Source organism: Psammomys obesus, unplaced genomic scaffold (assembly GCF_907164565.1).
Source record: "Psammomys obesus unplaced genomic scaffold, mPsaObe1.curated_primary_1811, whole genome shotgun sequence".
In the NCBI taxonomy this organism is placed as follows: Eukaryota; Metazoa; Chordata; class Mammalia; order Rodentia; family Muridae; genus Psammomys; species Psammomys obesus.
Genome location: NW_026585698.1, coordinates 13,856,136 through 13,874,454, shown reverse-complemented (window position 1 = coordinate 13,874,454; position 18,319 = coordinate 13,856,136). Strand labels below are relative to the sequence as shown.

At 42.3% G+C, this 18,319-nt stretch overlaps 1 protein-coding gene across 2 annotated transcripts in view; it reads right to left on the bottom strand.

Annotated features, from left to right (window-relative positions):
* Specc1l (sperm antigen with calponin homology and coiled-coil domains 1 like) overlaps positions 1-18,319 on the bottom strand; it is a 100,504-nt gene that overhangs the window by 20,256 nt on the left and 61,929 nt on the right. For both annotated transcript variants that reach the window (XM_055598949.1, XM_055598948.1), the window contains exons 11-13: positions 17,507-17,590; positions 14,701-14,857; positions 11,206-11,308 (exon numbers count right to left, since the gene is read on the bottom strand). In XM_055598949.1, the coding sequence (XP_055454924.1) occupies positions 11,206-11,308; positions 14,701-14,857; positions 17,507-17,590 (344 nt within the window). The remainder of the gene's footprint in view (positions 1-11,205; positions 11,309-14,700; positions 14,858-17,506; positions 17,591-18,319) is intronic.

The following is an 18,319-nucleotide window of genomic DNA, read 5'->3' as shown; positions in this document are numbered from 1 at the left end:
ACTTTATATATAGCTTATTAATATGTATCAATCATGCCTTAACACATCTGTTTGCAAAAGGCGTTCCGAATTCACAAACAAAAACATTCAGGTATCTCAAAAATTTTCAGTTTCAGAGCTGTGCCAGTTGTACTGACGTGCACCTGTAACTCCAGGTCTTGGAGACCAGGATAGAAGGATCTATGATTGCCTAGGCACAGCCAAATACCTCTAATAAAAAGCTGATGTCTGATGAAAAACAATCTGGATGGCTACTGTGTGTTCCAGGATACAAGCTACATCTTAGGTTATTGCTTCGAAGTCCTGGAGACACATCCAAGCTTGGAGAACGCTTCTCAGATGTCTCCAACTCTCACCTTCATGTTGCTGACCTTCCCCAAATTGCGTTAGGTGGTATCCACCCTGTGTCATGTGCTAGCTTCTCTGACTGCTTAGAGAAGAGAGAGAGTGAGAGAGACACACACAGAGAGAGATCTGTCTGGCACATACAGCTGCAGGAATCTTTCTAGAACACATTCTCTTTAGAACCTGTTACACCCCCTCTCAAGGTGTGCCACCTGTTTTCCTGCATAGCTTCATTACTGGCCAAAAAAACAGCATGACAGAAAGGGCACTATGACCTAGACTAGGTCACAGGAGGAGAGATCCTTTTTGCCCGTCTTTCTCATGACACTTGCCCCGGAAAGCAGGTATAGCTAAGAGAGGCTGTGTACAGAGGCTCTGTCACAGCCATTAGCCACCATACACCAGCCCTGAGGGAGGGAGCCAAGAGATGATTCCAGCCCCAGGCAGCACTGAGCCACCTCTGAGGAAACTAAGTGAAGAAGAGATATCCCATTATGCCCCACCCAGGCTGCAGAGTGATGAGCTAAACAGATGAAGTCATTATCTGAAGCCATTAAGTTCTGGACGTGTTGGTAGATGTGCAGGCCAGCCTTCTTTCTCTCAGACTTAAAAAGCTCATTCAGAAAAGAAACCTCCTTCCTTTTCCCCTCTCCTGACAACGCCTAATGGCTGTTTGCCCTTTCCATAATTATTTATCAGGAGGTGGCAATCTTTATAAGTAAGCTGCTTCTACAGATGGAGGTCACCCTAAATAGCCAGGATGTCCTCAGGCTAAACTCATTTATGAAATCCAAAGCAACCATATATATAATGAAACCAACATGTCAAACTTCAGCTCCCCTGTAACTGCCACACCACTGAGCTAGCATCTGAACCAGAAAAAAACACAAGAGGAAAATGGTCTATACACATTTACTTACAATGAGATTTTAAAAATTATTTGAATCAGATAATTTAATGATCCTGCTTTTAGTAAAATTAAGCAGATCTTAAAAATGTTACTTAGCTTGTTTCCCTTTTATTTCTTAGTATTGCTAATAACAATAATAATAATAACGATGATAATAATAATAAACCCACTTAAGAAAAGTTACTGAAGAACCAGAATATTACTGGAGGACAGACTAGCAGGCAGCAGCTAAGAGCTTGGAGACAAGTCACAGACACGTATGTTGTGCCTCCGAGCTGGAGGTTTCAGATCCTAAGCAACGAAAGGCCCAGTCTGTGACTTCTAGGTCACACTTGAGATAGCTGTTTTCCTTCCTCCCTCCCCATCTTCACTTGAGTCAGTGTCTCAATGTATAAACCCAGTCTATCCTCAAATTCAGGATACCCCTATCTTCGCCTTACAAGTATCCAATTTCTGAGACTGGAATTGGAAGTGCTGACTCAGTATTTATCATCTTTGTTGTTGTTATTGAGGCAGGATCTTCCTATCTATCTCTGTCGTCTAGGCTGGCCTCAAACTTTTAACAACCCCACCCCCACCCCCAGCCTCCAAACAATGAGTTCACGAGCAGACTCCCTTTACAGACAGACTCATGTTGCTCAAACTAAGACAGTGTTCACTCCCTTTAAAGACAGACTCATGTCAATCAAACCAAGACATAGTGTTCGCTCCCTTTACACAGTCTCATGTCGCTCAGGCTGGCCTCAAACTCACTTCGCACTGGAGGATAACACTGGACTCTTGATCATCCTGCCTCTGCCTCCCAAGTTCTATGACTTATAGACATACACCACCATGTGTGGCTTTAATGCCTTGCTTTTTTTTTTTTTTATTAATTACACTTTATTCACTTTGTATACCCCCTGTGGTTCCCTCCCTCCTCCCATCCCAACCCCTCCCTTCCTCCCCCCCTCTGCATGCATGCCCCTCCCCAACCCTCCCATAGGGGAGGTCTTCTTTTCCTTCCTTCTGATCCTAGTCAATTAGTTCTCATCAGGAGTGACTGCATTGTCTTCTTCTGTGGCCTGATAATGCTGCTCCCCCTCAGAGAGAGGTAATTAAAGAGCAGGCCAATCAGTTCATGTCAGAGACAGTCCCTGTTCCTATTACAATGGAACCCACTTACACACAGTATATACTCACTCAAATAGACATATAATATAGGATAAACCTACTAAAATCTGTAAACCTAAAGAAACTAATCAAGAGGGAGGACTCTTGCTAAAATGCTCAATCCCTATCCAGAAAGGCAAAGAGGATGGGCATCAGAAGAAGGAGAAAAGAGGGAACAAGTCAGGAGCCTGACACAGAGGACCTCCGAAAGGCTCTGTCTGCCCTGCAGACTATCAATGCAGATGCTGAGACTTTGGGCAGAATGCAGGGAATCTTAGGAAAGAAGTGGGAAACAGTAAGATCTGGAGAGGACAGGAACTCCACAAGGAAAGCAACAGAACCAAAAAATCTGAGCACAGGGGCCTTTCCTGAGACTGATACTCCAACCAAGGACCATGTATGGAGATAACCTAAGACCCCTGCACAGATGTAGCCCATGGCAGTTCAGTAATATTTTGCTTTTTATCTGAGGAAATCCACCCTTAAGACAATTATTCTAAAGTGAACCAAGAACAGTGGAAACCAAACATTTCACTACAATCAGCAGGTTTTTCCCTACAGCATGGGAAGCTACATGGAAACAAAATGCAAGGAAAATGAATAGAATTTCTACATCTGGTGAAAAGATAAGGACCTAGATATGTACTCATTCTTCAGGCCAGCCTCTCAGGTTCTTTCTGGAACCCGGCCAGTTGGTGAAGCACTAACAGCTGTATCATTCTTGCAATATGCAGGCCGGGTAACTGGAAAGGCATCATTACCAAATAGCTCCCCAAATTTATGGCCCTTGAACGTAGATCTACAGATGATTACAGCAAAGAAGTTGGTGTTCAAGAACTGGGCTTGTCATTTCTCTATTCCTTCACCCGTGTAGGAAAATCAAATTGTGTCAGGCAGGGAGGGGGAAGTGATGGAGCAGGGTCACTAAAGCACATTTGCAAGGCATGCTGGCTCACACCTCAGCTGTATCACTTGGGAAACTCAAGGTTTGGGGACATCCTGGGCTATGATGTGAGTGATTATCTTTCAAAAGCAAAAACACAAGACTCGGATGAAAGTAATTTATGTAACAGTACTAAGAAATTAACTTTTTAAAATTATAGCACTGACATTTCCGGAAATAGATGTTAATAGTTGCTGTCAAAATTATGTTTAGACAAAATGCAGTAAGTACATTTGCTTCTGGGAAAACTTTGTTTCCCAGCTGCTATGTTTGGCATTAAAAGGGATCCCCTGAAAACAGGAAAACAGCTCTTTCACTCCACCGTGACCACAAAACCATCATCTAGCCTCTGCAGTGCACAAAGCACACAGGCCCAGGAAAAGCCCAGAGACTCGAGCTCGCTGGCGGTGCCCTGTAGAGATAAAGAGATATGAAGCTCTTGACTGTCCACTGCTCTCTAGATGATGACCTCTGGCCATCAGGGCAGAGGATGCTACATGCTAACCGTTTCACTGCTTCATGGTGCCATATTTTAGCTGGCACACTCCGCAGAAGGAATGGGTGGGGCCACAAAGTGGGCTATTCTTTGTTCAAGTATTTTTAACCCCTGGAACACAGTAATATTTACAAACAATAAGATCTTTTCATATACTCAGTTTCCATGTAAAAAGACAATGTAAAATGAAAAGATTTAGACTTTTAACTTAGATTTGATTCAGATCAAAATCTTATCTACACTTGCACCTTTTTCATTTAACTCTGAGAAGTCATTCTTGTGACCTCCGACTGGGTTAGTTATAGAAAAGGAAACGAAGCTCTGCCTTGGCTCTCGGGAATTCTAATGTGTTGTTGTAACTGCTGTCTGAAGCAGGACTCCAGCCTGCCTACCCTTTCTCACTCCACACTCTCTGGCCTGGTCCTAGTTCTGTTCATGGAGTGAAGGCAGCCTCAGGTAGAGAAAGCAGAAAGTAAAGAAAGGATGGAGGTGGGGGAGGGGAGCAGCATGCTGTCCTGTCTTTCTTAGAAAAGCCTAACACATGAACAAGATAAGTACAGGTGGGGTAAGAAGCTTCCCGATCCCCACTGAACTCCCCTCTGCTCTAGCATGTCGACCCGGGAAGCGTGGAGAACTTGAGCTTTGGAGGCCATCTCCTTATGTGGAGTCCCCTGCACATACATAACTCACAAGCTTGGAGAGCTGAGCATGATCACTTGGTCTATGATATGGTCTTCTCCTGTGAATGGCCTATTGTCTCACGTTTTAGATGTGATACAGCCTGAGATACAGAAACCAACAACCAGCCAATCAACCGGCATCAAAGTGCTCTAAATTGTTAGGCCTACAGGTAGAGAGAGCTGCAATTATTGTCAAGTGATTCTAATATTCTCCTCTCAACAAATGACGGAGTAGGCAAACAAAACTAAAGTAGGAGGCCATGAGCACTGCTCCTAGCAAATGTAACTGAACTTGCATCTCTGCCGCAGCAGGTCGGCAGCTTCTGAGTGTTAGCAGACCAGATGCTGAGACCCCACAGGAGCCTTAACAAATCTGAAAGGGTTTTCTAGATACAATGGAGTTTAACTAGAAACATTAGACTAGAAACATTAAATCCTCAAATACGTAGAAGCCAAATGATATTCTTTTAAGTAGGCCATGGGTCAAAAAACTAAGTTAGTCACCTACTTGATGGACTGAGAGTGGCTCTTGTCCAGGAGTGTAAGGCCAACCTAGGCAGTACAGCAGGACTGTCAAAGCAAATCAAGTAAAAATAATAGGAAAATAAATGAAAAGAAGTATCAAAGAGTATTCTAAATTAAAACATAATCACCAAAACTTATAGAATGTCAACAGAAAAGATGAGAAAAAAAAAAGACATAATGGCACAAATACCATGGGAGTGACCAATCACTTTCTGGATGGACTGAAGGCCCACTCTCTAAGATGAATGCCATGCTTGGTACCATTATCAGCCCAACAACCTGGGGCCAGGTAGGCCTTGGGCCCTAAGGGAGAATCTACACTATTATTCTGCTAAACTGACTTAGTATTGGGTTGACTCCTAGTTACTTATCATTATCTCCATAGTTAACGCATCTTTTCACTTCACCAGAGAAGCAGCAGATGACAATACGGACCCAAAACTGATGGAGTCTGTAAAGTTGGCAGGAGAGACGGCTCAGCAGTTAAGGGTACTGGCTGCTCTTCCAGAAGTCCTGAGTTCAATTCCCAGCTACCACATGGTGGCTCACCACCATCTGTAATGAGATCTGATGGCCTCTTCTAGACTGCAGGTGTACATGCAGACAGAGCACTCACATAACATAAAATAAATAAATATATCTTTAGGGGAAAAGAAAATGGAGTCTGTAGAGCAAATCGGCCCTAAACAGGACATCTCTGCCACCCTCCTGTCCCCGAGGCTAAGGAATCACTGTAGAAAAGGGAGAGGGAGGCCTGTAAGACCCAGAGGTGTAGGTGATTACAAGGAAACTGTTTTCTAGACATAGCGAGAAAAGTAGCACATAGGAACTCGCAGCAGTTGTGACAACATATATAAGACGTCAAACCAAACAAGAAGGAGAGGTGAGGTGGAGAAGGGAGGTGAGCACAAAATCCTACCCCTAAGCTGAGATGCTATTTGTACCTGATAGGTGCTGGGAGAGTCAGTGTCCTTCTGTGGCCCCGGGTAGAGCAACCATGCAGTGGGAGGCCATGTATCCAGGAGTCCATGGACAGCACACATTTGACTTGAGATTTGGTGCTGCTGCTGGTGGGTTTTGTTTGTTTGTTTTTGAGACAGGGTTTCTCTGTGTAGACCAGGCTGGCCTGAACACAGAGATTCACCTGCTTCTGTCTCACAAGCACTGGGCCCACCACTGCCAGAGCGGTTTTTGTTTTTTATTAAAAAAAAAAAAAAGAAAGAAAGACACAAGTGAAGTAGATAGGGAAGGGGTAGATGTGGGAGGAGATAGGGGAGAGGTGAGAATATAGTTAAAAAACAGTATAAAATTCTCAAAAAACAGTTTATTAAAAGGAAAAAATGTGTTGTAAAGTCCATACTTAATGTAATTCTAAAGCATAATTTTGGGGACTGGGGATGTAGTCGAGTGGGTAAGAGTGCTTGGCCCTGAGTTCCACCCCCAACACAGTGAGGCATAGCTGAGAGAGAGAGAGAGAGAGACAGAGACAGAGACAGAGGGAGAGAGGGAGGGAGGGAAGGAGAGAGGGAGGGAGGGAGAAAGGGAGAAAGGGAGGAAGGAAGGAAGGAAGGAAGGAAGGAAGGAAGGAAGGGAGGGAGGGAAGGAAGGAAGAAAAAGAAAAAGATCCAGTCCTTAAAGCAGCAGTTCTAGAAGCCGCTTGTGAAATCACAACATAACCAGGGCAGTCCTTTATCTTTCAGGGGGTTTCTCTTCCTTAATAAATCAGAACATCCAAGTCCTTTCAATGCTAATACTTTAGTGTTAGCTAATCTACGGTGCTCAATACATGGCAGGGCACAAACTATAGGAGACAAAAGTATCTGTTAAAAGTATTAGATAAAAGGTGAATTCACAAGGGCTTATTTTGTAATGGATGGTTAATAAGATTACAGTGATCAGCACAGTAATTTGAAGATGCCACTTAAAAGAGTTAATGAAAAAAGATGAGTATTGGGGAATCTCTCTCCATCGATTAGATAGCTTCTCTGACATAAAGCACCTGTGGTCCATTTGAGGGTCTGTGAGAACAGTGCACATAAAATGTCACCTAACAGGCTTGCTCTGCTGCACAGAAGTGTCACAACCTGCCCTTTCAAACCAGACCCTTGTGAGGTAGCAGAGACCAAAGGCCTGAACCCACTCTGGTGCTGAGGATACACACGCTCACCATAGACACAGCTAGCCTGGAATGGGGCTCTGGCACTCCTTACGTGGTGTCTGACACATTCAGAGCTCTAACAGATCAATCTTAAAGAGATTATGGTTGGGGCTGGAGAGATGGCTCAGCAGCTGGGAGCACGTACAGTTCTTGCAGAGGCCCTGAAATCAGTCCCCAGCATCCGCACTGGGACAGCAAGACTGCATGATGGCATTGCTCATGCCACTGAAAGAGAAGCTCATGGAGGCTAAACTTGGAAAGCTTCCAAGCTGGATATTGATGCAGATATTGATATTCAGCCCCAGTGGCACTGTGGAAGCCTTTCAAAGGGGTGACAGCCAGTTATCACAAGTACATCAATGTCCGGAAAGGCAGCATCATGGGGTCTAACAGTGTGCTGGCAGCCTGTGTTGTTTTCAGCTACTGGATTTCTTAGAAGGAGCTCAAATGTGAGTGGTGAGGTAAAGACCACTGAGCAGGGATCAGTATAAAGGGCACTGCATACCTGAACACAGCTGGCTGCCCCGCTCCCGTCTGTGAAGAAGCCAACTGTGCTAAATCTCCAAATCCTGACTGAGAACCAGCGTGCAATACGTGCTGAATGGTTCAGACTCAGGGCTGAAATCAATGAAATAGAAACAACGACAAAATACAACGAGTCAATGAAATCAAGAGGTGGCTCTAATTGATGAGTATTTTGCCAAATTAAAAAGGCAGAAGGTACAAATTAATGAAATCAGAGATGAAAAAGGGCATTACAACAGACCCAAGGCAATCACAAAGACATAAAAGAATCAAAAAGACAAACTTTAAACATGTCTACCTAACTGGAAAACCTAAGAGAAGTGTCTGAATTTCTTGGTATATACAATCTACCAAATCTAAATGAAGATCAAATAAGCTATTTAAACAGACCCATAACCCCTAATGAAACAGAAGCAATAATTAAAAGTCTCCTAATCAAAAAACAACCAAATAGCTGGAGAGATGGCCTAGAGGTTAAGAGCACTGGCTGCTCTAACAAAGGTCCTGAGTTCAATTCCTAGCACCCACATGGTGGCTCACAACCATTTACAATGAGATCTGGTGCCCTCTGCTGGTGTGTAGGCTTACATGCAGGCAAAGTACTGTATAAATAATAAATAAATGTAAATCTTAAAAAAAAAAAAAAGAAAGAAAGAAAAAGAAAAAACGACCAAATAAAAAAAGTCAGATGGAATCAGCACGGAATTCTACCAGAACTTTAAAAAGAAATTAATAGCAATTGTTCAACAAACTAGTAACTGAAGGAACACTTCCTAAGCCTTTATGAGGTAATAATTACCCTGATTCCAAAAAGCCCCACCAAAAAAGTAAAGAAACAAAATACAGATTAATCTCATAATTTTTTGAGATTGACATAGATGCAAATTTTTATTTGTTTTTTTGCTGAGACAGTGTTTCTCTATGTATCCCTGGCTGTCCTGGAACTCACTTATGTAGACCAGGCTGGCGCCAAACTCAGAGATCTACCTGCCTCTGCCTTCCAAGTGCTGGGATTACAGGCGACCACTGCCCGGCTCTCAAAATTCCTTAATACAATACTTGTAATCTGGATTCAAGAAAACATCAAATACAATTTCTACCATAATCAAGTTGGCTTCTTTCTAGAGGTGGAGGGATGGTTCAACACACATAAATCAAGAAATATAATAAGCAATGTAAGCATATTCAAAGACAAAACCCATATGATCATTTCATGAGGTACAGTAAAGACCAATACCCTTTCATGATAAAAGTCCTGGCAAATAAGGGATACTAACTAGGAACACACTTCAACATAATAAAGGCAATCTACACCAAGCCCATATCCAATCAGCCTAAACACAAAGAAACTCAAGCATTTCCACTAAAATCAAGAACAAGATACCTATTCAATATGGCACATAAAGTCATGGCTGGAGCACTACTACAATGGAAGGAGATCAAGGGGAAGCCAGTGGAAAGAAAGAAGTCTGTGCATCTTTATTTGCAGATGTTATGATTTTATTCATAAATAATCCTACAATCTCCATCAGGAAACTTCTGCAGCTGATAAAACATTTTCAGCAAAGTAGCAGGAACATGCAAAAATCAGTAGCCTTCTTATATACAAAGAACAAACAAACAGAGAAAGAATCAGGGAAACAATACCTTTCATAACAGCCTCCAAAAATATATCTTGGGGCAGCAATCCTCTGCTTTCTTCAAAAGCAATTTTCTTATTGTGATGAACTACACATACAATTCATAACCTTAACCATCAGTGGCATGAGAACGCTCGCACTATTATACTTCCATCACCACCTCCACCTCCTCTTGCAGCTCCTAAACAATAACTCCCATCCTTCCTCCTTCCAGCCCACACAAAGATGGCACACTGTCTGTGTGTACTTATGTCACTGCTGTGTGTTCTTACATAAGCACAATCATACAGAGTTGGTCCTTTTGTACACGGTTTGTCCTCTAGCCTTGAAGGGCCATATATGTTGTGATGTGTATCAGAATTTTTTCATCATACACATACAACAGTCTGCTGTAGGCAGGGGTCCCGTATTACTCACCCACTCATTTGCCCACCGTCACTGGGGTGTCTGCACTTTCCACCCTTTAGCTACTGTGAATTATGTTGCTATAAATATAAACGTGGGATGACCTAAGCTGTCTCTTTGGACCCTTGTTTTCAATTCTTCTGTTTATATATCCAGAGATGTACCTGTCAAATCATATGGTAATTCTAAATTTAAGGACTACTAAATTATCTCCCAGAGCAGGTATGTCTGACACTGCCTAGCTCCCCATTTCTTCAGAGCCTCACTGTAATCTCCACTGTAGCGAGTGAGAGCTGAGAACAGGTGCTCAGTGACACTGCCTTCTCCTTCCATCTGCATACACTTGGCTCAGTAACCCTAAATGGACTGACAATCACTGCCTGAGTCATGTACAAATTTGCCCTCAGGAGGCTTCTTAACAGTACTGACTCCTCTACTACTCTGTTATTTCTTTCATTTAGCCATAGTTTTTGTTCAGCCATTTTGTTAATATGAGCCCAGGACTGCAGAAGTCCAATCACTCTGTCATGTACTTCTGCTCATTTCTGAGGGAAATCAGTTACAATCAAGAAAGTCTCTGTAATTTAAATACTATGTGCAGAGATCTTGGAAATCTAAATTGCATTTTTAGGCGTATAATACATTTAATTTGTATGGAATTAAATATCTTCTTCACAGTCATATTTAACACCACTTAAAAAAAACCTGAATAAAATGCTGAAAGAAAGAGAGGAAGAAGTGACAGGACATTATAATAGTCCAGATATGAAACAATGAGGCATAAACCACAATAGGAATGGCAAAATGCTATGAAAACAAACCTAATATGGAACTAACATAAAATAGGCTTAAGTGGCACATGTATGTTTTCAATCTTAACCCGGATGGCATCTCAACAGAAGCACCTGGAAGGCTGTGAGAGTCTTCCCCGGGTAAGGGTGCCTATAGCACAAGCCGACAGCCTGAACTAGGTCCCCGGAACCCACAGTGGAAGGAGAAAAGCATTGCCTGAAGGCTGTCCCCTGTTCTCCACACGCACACTCACAAACACAAAGTAAGTAAGGTGCTCACTGAAACTGGTTACTTTTCAAATAAAGAAACTTATTTTGTCCCAGGGGTAAAACCTGACAAAGTTCAGTATGGACTTTGAGAATGTGTTCCTAAAATTCAATGTAAGAATCATTTTGAGCCAGGCAGTGTTGGCCTTTAATCCCAGTGCTTGGGAGACAGATGTAGGCTGAGCTCCGAGTTTGAGGCCATTTTGGTCTGCAAAGTGAGTTCCAGGACAGCCAGGGCTACACACAAAAACCCTGTCTTGAAAACAAAAAAACAAAACATCATTTTGAATGTAAACTCCATGATGAGTGGTGCTGGATGGCACCAGTTCAGCAATTGCTCACGCGGAATGGGAGGACCACATGGTTACCTGATAGCCTTCTGTCTTCTTCTGACACCACTTCAACAGAGCGTTCCTCTTAGATCCTCCATATTCTCTTGCCAATGCGGAGAGGGGGTCTTTTCTTTCCTCCCTAATTTGTGGGAAAAAAATTTTTTTTTTTTTTTTAAAATACTTGAGTACAACAGTAAGATCAAACACTAATTTGCACTTCTGAATGGATAATACACAAAAGGCCACTCTATGGTAAGACATAGATTTTTACTTACCTTTACCATCAGTGTTTAGTTTGTGGTCCCATAGACCTACACTGTCAAAATTAAAGGAGGAACTCTACCCCCCACAAAGATTCTGTATCAAGAACAATCGCAAGTAATAGGCTGTGCTCCAGAGTGCTCAGCACAGCACTGCTGACATAAGAACTGTTCTAGGCCTTTATTCAATGTCTTGCCTAATTCCAGAGCATGCTTTAGTTTATTTCACCCTTTTTATCTTCTTATGTTCTTAATCCTGTCTTCAATTTCAAAATCACTCATTATAAGTAAAAAAAAAGACAAGGTTATATTATTATATGATGAATTCTAAAACATAGATTCTGCCTTTATGGAGCTTAAAATTAGACAAATAAGACAAAAAGAGATAGCAATAAGGGCTAGAAATAGCTCCGTGGTTAAGAGCACTGACTGCTCTTCCAGAGGACCCAGGTTCAATTCCCAGCACTGGCTAGACAGCTCACAAGTGTCTGTAAAAGCCCATTCCAATGTCCTCCTCTGGCCTCTGCAGGGACCATGCTGGCATGCGGTACACAGATACATATTCAGGCAAACCACCCATATACAAAGCATCATGTAATAAAAATGAATTTTCTGTTTTTTAAGGTATAGGGGAAAAAGAGATGGCAATAAACATTAAAGACACATTTTACACCGTGTACGGTGGCACTCAAGAAGCAGTGGCAGGAGAGCTCTGTGAAGTTCAAAGTCAGCCCTGTCTACATACAGTTCGTAAGACCTGTCTCAAAGCAACAACCCACACAGACACACTAAAACCAAAACCATGTTAGACGAACAAGCCCAGCCTGGCGGGCAGTCCTGTAATCCCACCACTTCCCAGCATTTCTGAGGCTGGGGCAGGAAGACCGCAAGCTCGAGGCCTGTCGAGGTTTTGGTGAACGTTCTAGGCTAGCCTGGGTGATTGAGGGCAACCTTGTCTTAAGATAGCTAGATGGTGACTATCTTAATGGATGGGTGACTGGGTGGGTGAACAGAATAAAAAATAAATAAATAAAAACGAAAATGCTGGGCTGCAGCTCAGTGCTAGAGTGCTTGCCTAGAACATACAGGGTCCTAGGTTCAATCCTCCTCACTGCAAACAAAAACATATATTACTTCTAAAAAAATATTAAGTGTGCTAAACTGTACACCTTGATTTCTTAAGATGAAAAGAATTCACTATGTCCCAGGCTGGGCCCAAACTTCTGAGCTCAGCCTTTCTCCCTCATCTTCCTAAGTACTAAAACTAAATATGATTGTACTGTGCCTAGCAAGTCTTTGGCCCTGCACCATCCACTTAGTCATAAAATGTACTGCTTATGGGTGCACATTTCTCAGGGGTCAGTCACACAACAGGTATGGCTTTAAGAGTTAGTTCACAGGGCTGGAGAGATGGCTCAGGATTATAGCATTAGGACCCAGGTTTGATTCCCAGCACCCACATGACAGCTTAGGGTATCTTTGCCCTTGTCTGGCTTCTGTGGGCACTGCATACACACGGTTTGCAGACATACACTCAGGAAACGTACATAAAATAAACGCAATTTAAAATACAAATAAAAGTAAGTTCATTTAGCAGGCATGTGACATGATCCCAGCACCTGAGAAACTAAGGTAGAAAGAATCTAAACTTCAAGGCAAGCCTACGCTCTGAAGGGAGATCCTATGTGTACAATAATCCTTTTTAAAGTTCTTAATTTGAATCTGAATAGTCAAGCGCTACACTTTATTCTCAAAACCTAGAACTTAATAAACAGTGAAATCTCTGAAGCCCTTTCCTATTCCTCCTTTTCTTAATGTTACATTTGTCAACAGGTTTTTTGCATTCCTACAATGTATGCTCAATTTCTGATGTTTTCTCTCTAAATGTCTCTCTCTCTGTGTGTGTATGTGTGTGTGTGTGTGTGTGTAAAAAAGTCTCCTTGTTTGTCCTCGCTAGCCTCAAACTCACAGAGGCACCTGCCTCTGTCTCCTATGTGCTATGATTAAAGGTATGTCACCACTCCTGTGAACGCTTAAAGTAGCTTCTTCCAGAAAGATCTAGAAAGTGAACAGGAACTCACACTTTCATGTCCTGCTGAAGAGTGATCAGCAAAGCACAACATTGTCTGATGTCCAGTCCCAGCAGTCAGAACCGCCTCTCACAGTTGCTATGCTGGCACTCCTTACAAAAAAAGCCTGTTGCTAAAATCGCTGCTTTTACAAAAACTCCTTCCTTGTGGACCCAGCCTCTCCTCAGCTCCAAACCTGTTATTACCCCGAAAAGACTTGTTAACTTTGACCAGCAATACTAGCACAAATATCCTATTAGCTGGTCTCTCAAAAGAAAAAACTTCTTCTATCATCTCAATGTATTCATTCCACTCCCTACCTCCCATCACACCAAAATGACCCAGTCTGACTTTAAAGAGGTTCCATCAGCTAGCTACTCAATCATGCCCTCTGCCCTGAGACAGCAGACCTGTATGTCTCCTGAACCACCACAGCATCTCCTACGGACCACACACAGACTGCATGCTTAGTCATCCCTTCCTACATGCTTTCAAGTTACTTACCTCGCCAATAATGTCCCTATCCACAGTCCTCAAGACTTCACACAGGCTCGACCTCCCTACGAACCCTTCTCTAATAATCTGCCTGATGCTCAAGATTCAACTTCATAACACATGGTTGGAAAGTACTTCAAATTTCAGAGTTTTTTTCAGTTTTTTTTTTAATGTTTTTCAGACAAGGTCTTAATATGTAACCAAGATTAGGCTCAAATTTATAATCCTCGTGCCTCCATAGTCTGGCTGCTGAGACTGTGGGCATGCCCTCTATCTACTTGCATTACTTCTCCTGTCCTCCCTCTATCTTTGTTTACTATTTGTTTACTTATGACAGTAGGAATTGAACCCACGGCCTTTACACATGCTAAGCAAGTATTCTACCACTGAGCTATACTGTCTGTACAAGCAAGTACCAGATTTCAGGATATCTGCATAGAATTTACCAGTAGAACATATCTAATTGAAAATCCAAAGTCTGAGACACTCTGGCTTTCCTGTTAGTTACTCAAAAAGGCTTGTACTTGGGTTTTCAGACTAGAGATGCCTCACCTACACTTACTTAGCCATTTCTAGTTTAAATCAAAAGTGTGTAGTCAACACCAAATGACATGAAAAGAGAAAGCGGGACACTTAAATAGTACCGACTTGTAGGCTGATCCTTCACACTGAAAGACCAGGAAAGGTACACAGAACATGCTTCCTACCTTATTCGGCTCCGGGTGCTTGGAGTGACAGATGCCGTGGGAGAGGAAGAGAGGGACAGCTGTGGTGACGTGGTGCCCATAGCCATGAGAGAGGCCGGTGACGCTCCCTCAGATGCAGAGATGTCCCGTTTCATTTCTTCACTACTTCGTCGAGACACTGTGAGAATGTCATCATGTCATATAAACTAGTCCAGCCACTGTGAAACTCAGTATTGAGGTTTCACACAAAACTCAGAATTACCGACTATGCAAACCAAGATATTAAAGGTACTTGAACATCAATGTGGAAGGCAGCACTATTCACGTTAGTTGGGTCATGGAACCAACCCAGGTATGTAACAATAGAGGAAGGGACAAAGCAACTGTGCTGTAAATATACAGTGGATTCTTCCCCCATGCCACAAGGAATAAAGTTTCATCATTTGCAGTGAAAGATGGGCAGTTAAGACTCTAAATGAAATGATCTCCAAATGTTTCATATTATTACACAAATAAAGTCAGTAACACAAAGACAAATATGTTTTCTCTCTTTTGTGGTTCCTGGATGCTTTTACAGGCCATAAAATCATAGAAGTATATAGACCATGAAAAATAACTATCTAGGGGAACAAACAGAGCTAAAGGGAAAGGGGAAAAGATAGGGGATATGATCAATTTTATCGTATTTGTATGAAAATCCTTATGTAACATGTTTCCATGTACTATGAATTTTCTAATGTAAGAAGAAATTTGAGCTGAGTGCGGTGGCATACACCTGTAATCCTAGCAATCAGGGGAGGCAGAGGCAGGCCGATCTCTGTGAGTTGGTGTAGAAAGCAAGTCCAGGACAGCGCCAAGGCTACACAAAGAAACACCATCTCAAAAAAGAAAAAAAAAAAGAAAAGAAAAGGTTTTTGTGTATGAGAATGTGTGTGTCTGAGCTCCTGTATGTGTCTATATGTTTCTTGGCTCTTTTTGTTTTCCTGTTTGTTTTGCTCCATTCTGGTTTGTTCTTATTTATTTATTTATCCATTTATCCATTTATCCATTTATTTATTTATTTATTTATTTATTTATTTATTTATTTATTTATTATTGTTATTGTTATTATTATTTTAGATGCCTGTTTGTTTTCTAATGAGACAGAGAAAGGATATGACTTTGTGGTGGGGAAGGGGGGAGGAGTTGAAGAAGGGAAAAATCATAATCAGAATATATTGTAGAAAATCTACTTCAATTAAAAAAGATTTAAAAACTCTGGGAAGAAAACGTCTTAGAAAGATTAAGAGTTATTTTATTTTTTGACATCTAGATAAAAGGTCAGAATGCTTTGTCAAATAATTTTTTAAATGTAGCATACATATTGACAAGTTATAATTATATATCTTTAAAAAGTATAAAGCGATACACATGCTTTAATTTCTTTTAGTTTGAGCTCTTGACACTTTCTTCTGAAGATTCTTAAGGAACAAATATTACCTTGTGAGGGGAGGAGCTAACAGTCTCACTGATGACTGGAGAGGATTTAGTTTTCACTGAACACACCTACACAGGTAGGAATCGTGATCTATGTCTAGAATCCCTACACTTTCAAAACTGAGGCAGGAGGCCGACCATGAACATGAAACTAGCCTGGGCTAAAGAACGAGACATTATCAGAAGAAATCTGATGAAATTAAAATCTGTGAAAAGTTGGTCGTGGAAATACAAAGTGACCACACCGTTGCGAATCATTCACAGCATCTACCTGGCACACGGTGAGGACTACACTAACACAACTGAACACCAGAGCGATCCCGGCGACTACTCCCTGCTGCCTGGCCCCACAATGAAATAAACACAACCTCCTCAATGCAGGGAACACTGAAGGAGAGGTACAGAGCCAGATGCAGTTCTGGGACAGGCCACAGTTTCAAACACACATCGGAAAGCCAGAAAACTAAAAGTCAGCCAGTCAATCACTTTAATTTTGCAAGTCTGACAGAAGAAAAAAAAAAGTGGCCTAGAACTCTGCAGCCTTCCGCCTCAGCCTCCACAAGTGAGCACAGGTGTGTGCTGCCAAGCCCAGGTCTGGCTAACAAGATCCAGATGAACTCAGGACCAACATGCAGCATTAGTAAAGAGCCACCGTGAGGATCTCCTATCAAATGATGTCAGGACGGCACACTTACATGTGTTAGAGCATAATCTTATGGCTATCCTTTTTTTTTCAAGTACTTATGTCTTAAAACTTAAGTTATTTTTAAAGTGGTGTGCTAAGGCTGAGATGTGACGGCATTTTATGTAAGTGGTGACAAGCCTTCATTACAGTCAGCTGGAAACAAGGGCGAGAGGGAAGAAGGGAAGTGCCCATGCTCACTGCGTGGCAAGGAAGACAGTAACCACAGCATGGCAGAGCTCTCAGGGGTTTCCTTTCCAGGTGCAACTGAAAAGGCCACAAAGAGCCAGGCACAGTGACCCACGCCTGCAATCCCAGCACTCGGCAAGGCAGAGACCGGTGGACCACTGCGAGTTTGAGGCCAGCCTGGTCTCACACAGAGAAACCCTGTCTCAAAAGAGAGGCCACAAGGGAAATAATATAAATAGCTGGAACACTGAGGACATCCACAGTCACCCCTCAGAGCCATCATGTGGGGGCTTTACCATATTGGCAAACTTAGCGTCCAGAAATGTTTTGGTGTATTTTGACTAAGTCTTCAAATCAGTCATTGCACATCTAAGTCTATCAGCTTTCACAAACATGTGCCTTTAACATGTCATTACTACAATGTAGGCAACTGAAAACATGTAGCATTTTTAAAACAAATTTTCAGATAAACGTTATTACCTGAGATGGTCTTGGCACTTTCCATTGCAGGGACTCTTGGGAGAGAAGCAGGGCGGCTGGTTGAAGATGTTCTTAATAGATGCTCTGCACAAAGTCAAAAGACACCTGTGACTGCTGAGGTGGTACAAGTCAAGTCTTACTTTCCTCACCCTTGAGGCTCATCCCTCCTCCCAACCTAAGGTACGTCAACCCTCAAACAGCATGTTTATTAAAAATAACCTCCAAGGACCAGGACCACGTAAAACACTCCAGTTCAATAGTGTATTTCCAGAGATGGTGGTGAGACACACCACACAAGTGGCCGTTTCTATGTCGTTTTTGTGCCACTTAAACCTTCAAAACAACTCAATCAAAATTAAGAGGTCCCCCGCTGCATGGGCCCAAGGTGCCAACTAAATAACGCCTTGCCTTCCGAGGGGAGATAACACATACATGTATTCACAGACAGACTTGGACAGTACAGTTAGAATTCCATACTATAGCATACTATCCGGCGATGGGAGAATAGGTCATTCCCATTTCGGGCAGCAGAGAGGGATTGAAAACATCATGGTGTCAAGCTAGGTCTTCCTACCTAAGAAAAAGGGCTGAGAACTACATTTCAGCCAGATGATAATAGGAACAAAGACGCAAGTTAGAGGAAAAAGTAAGAGTGTGGTTTGATAAAACATGAGGTATATGGACAGCAGAGCAGCAGGAAGAAGGCTCTCGGGCTGAGAGACAGCCTTTACTACCAGACCTGAGGGCTCTGGTCTGAGGACAGGGCTAGTTTAGTCTAGTCCTACCACCGCTGCTGAGCAGCTGCATCCGGGA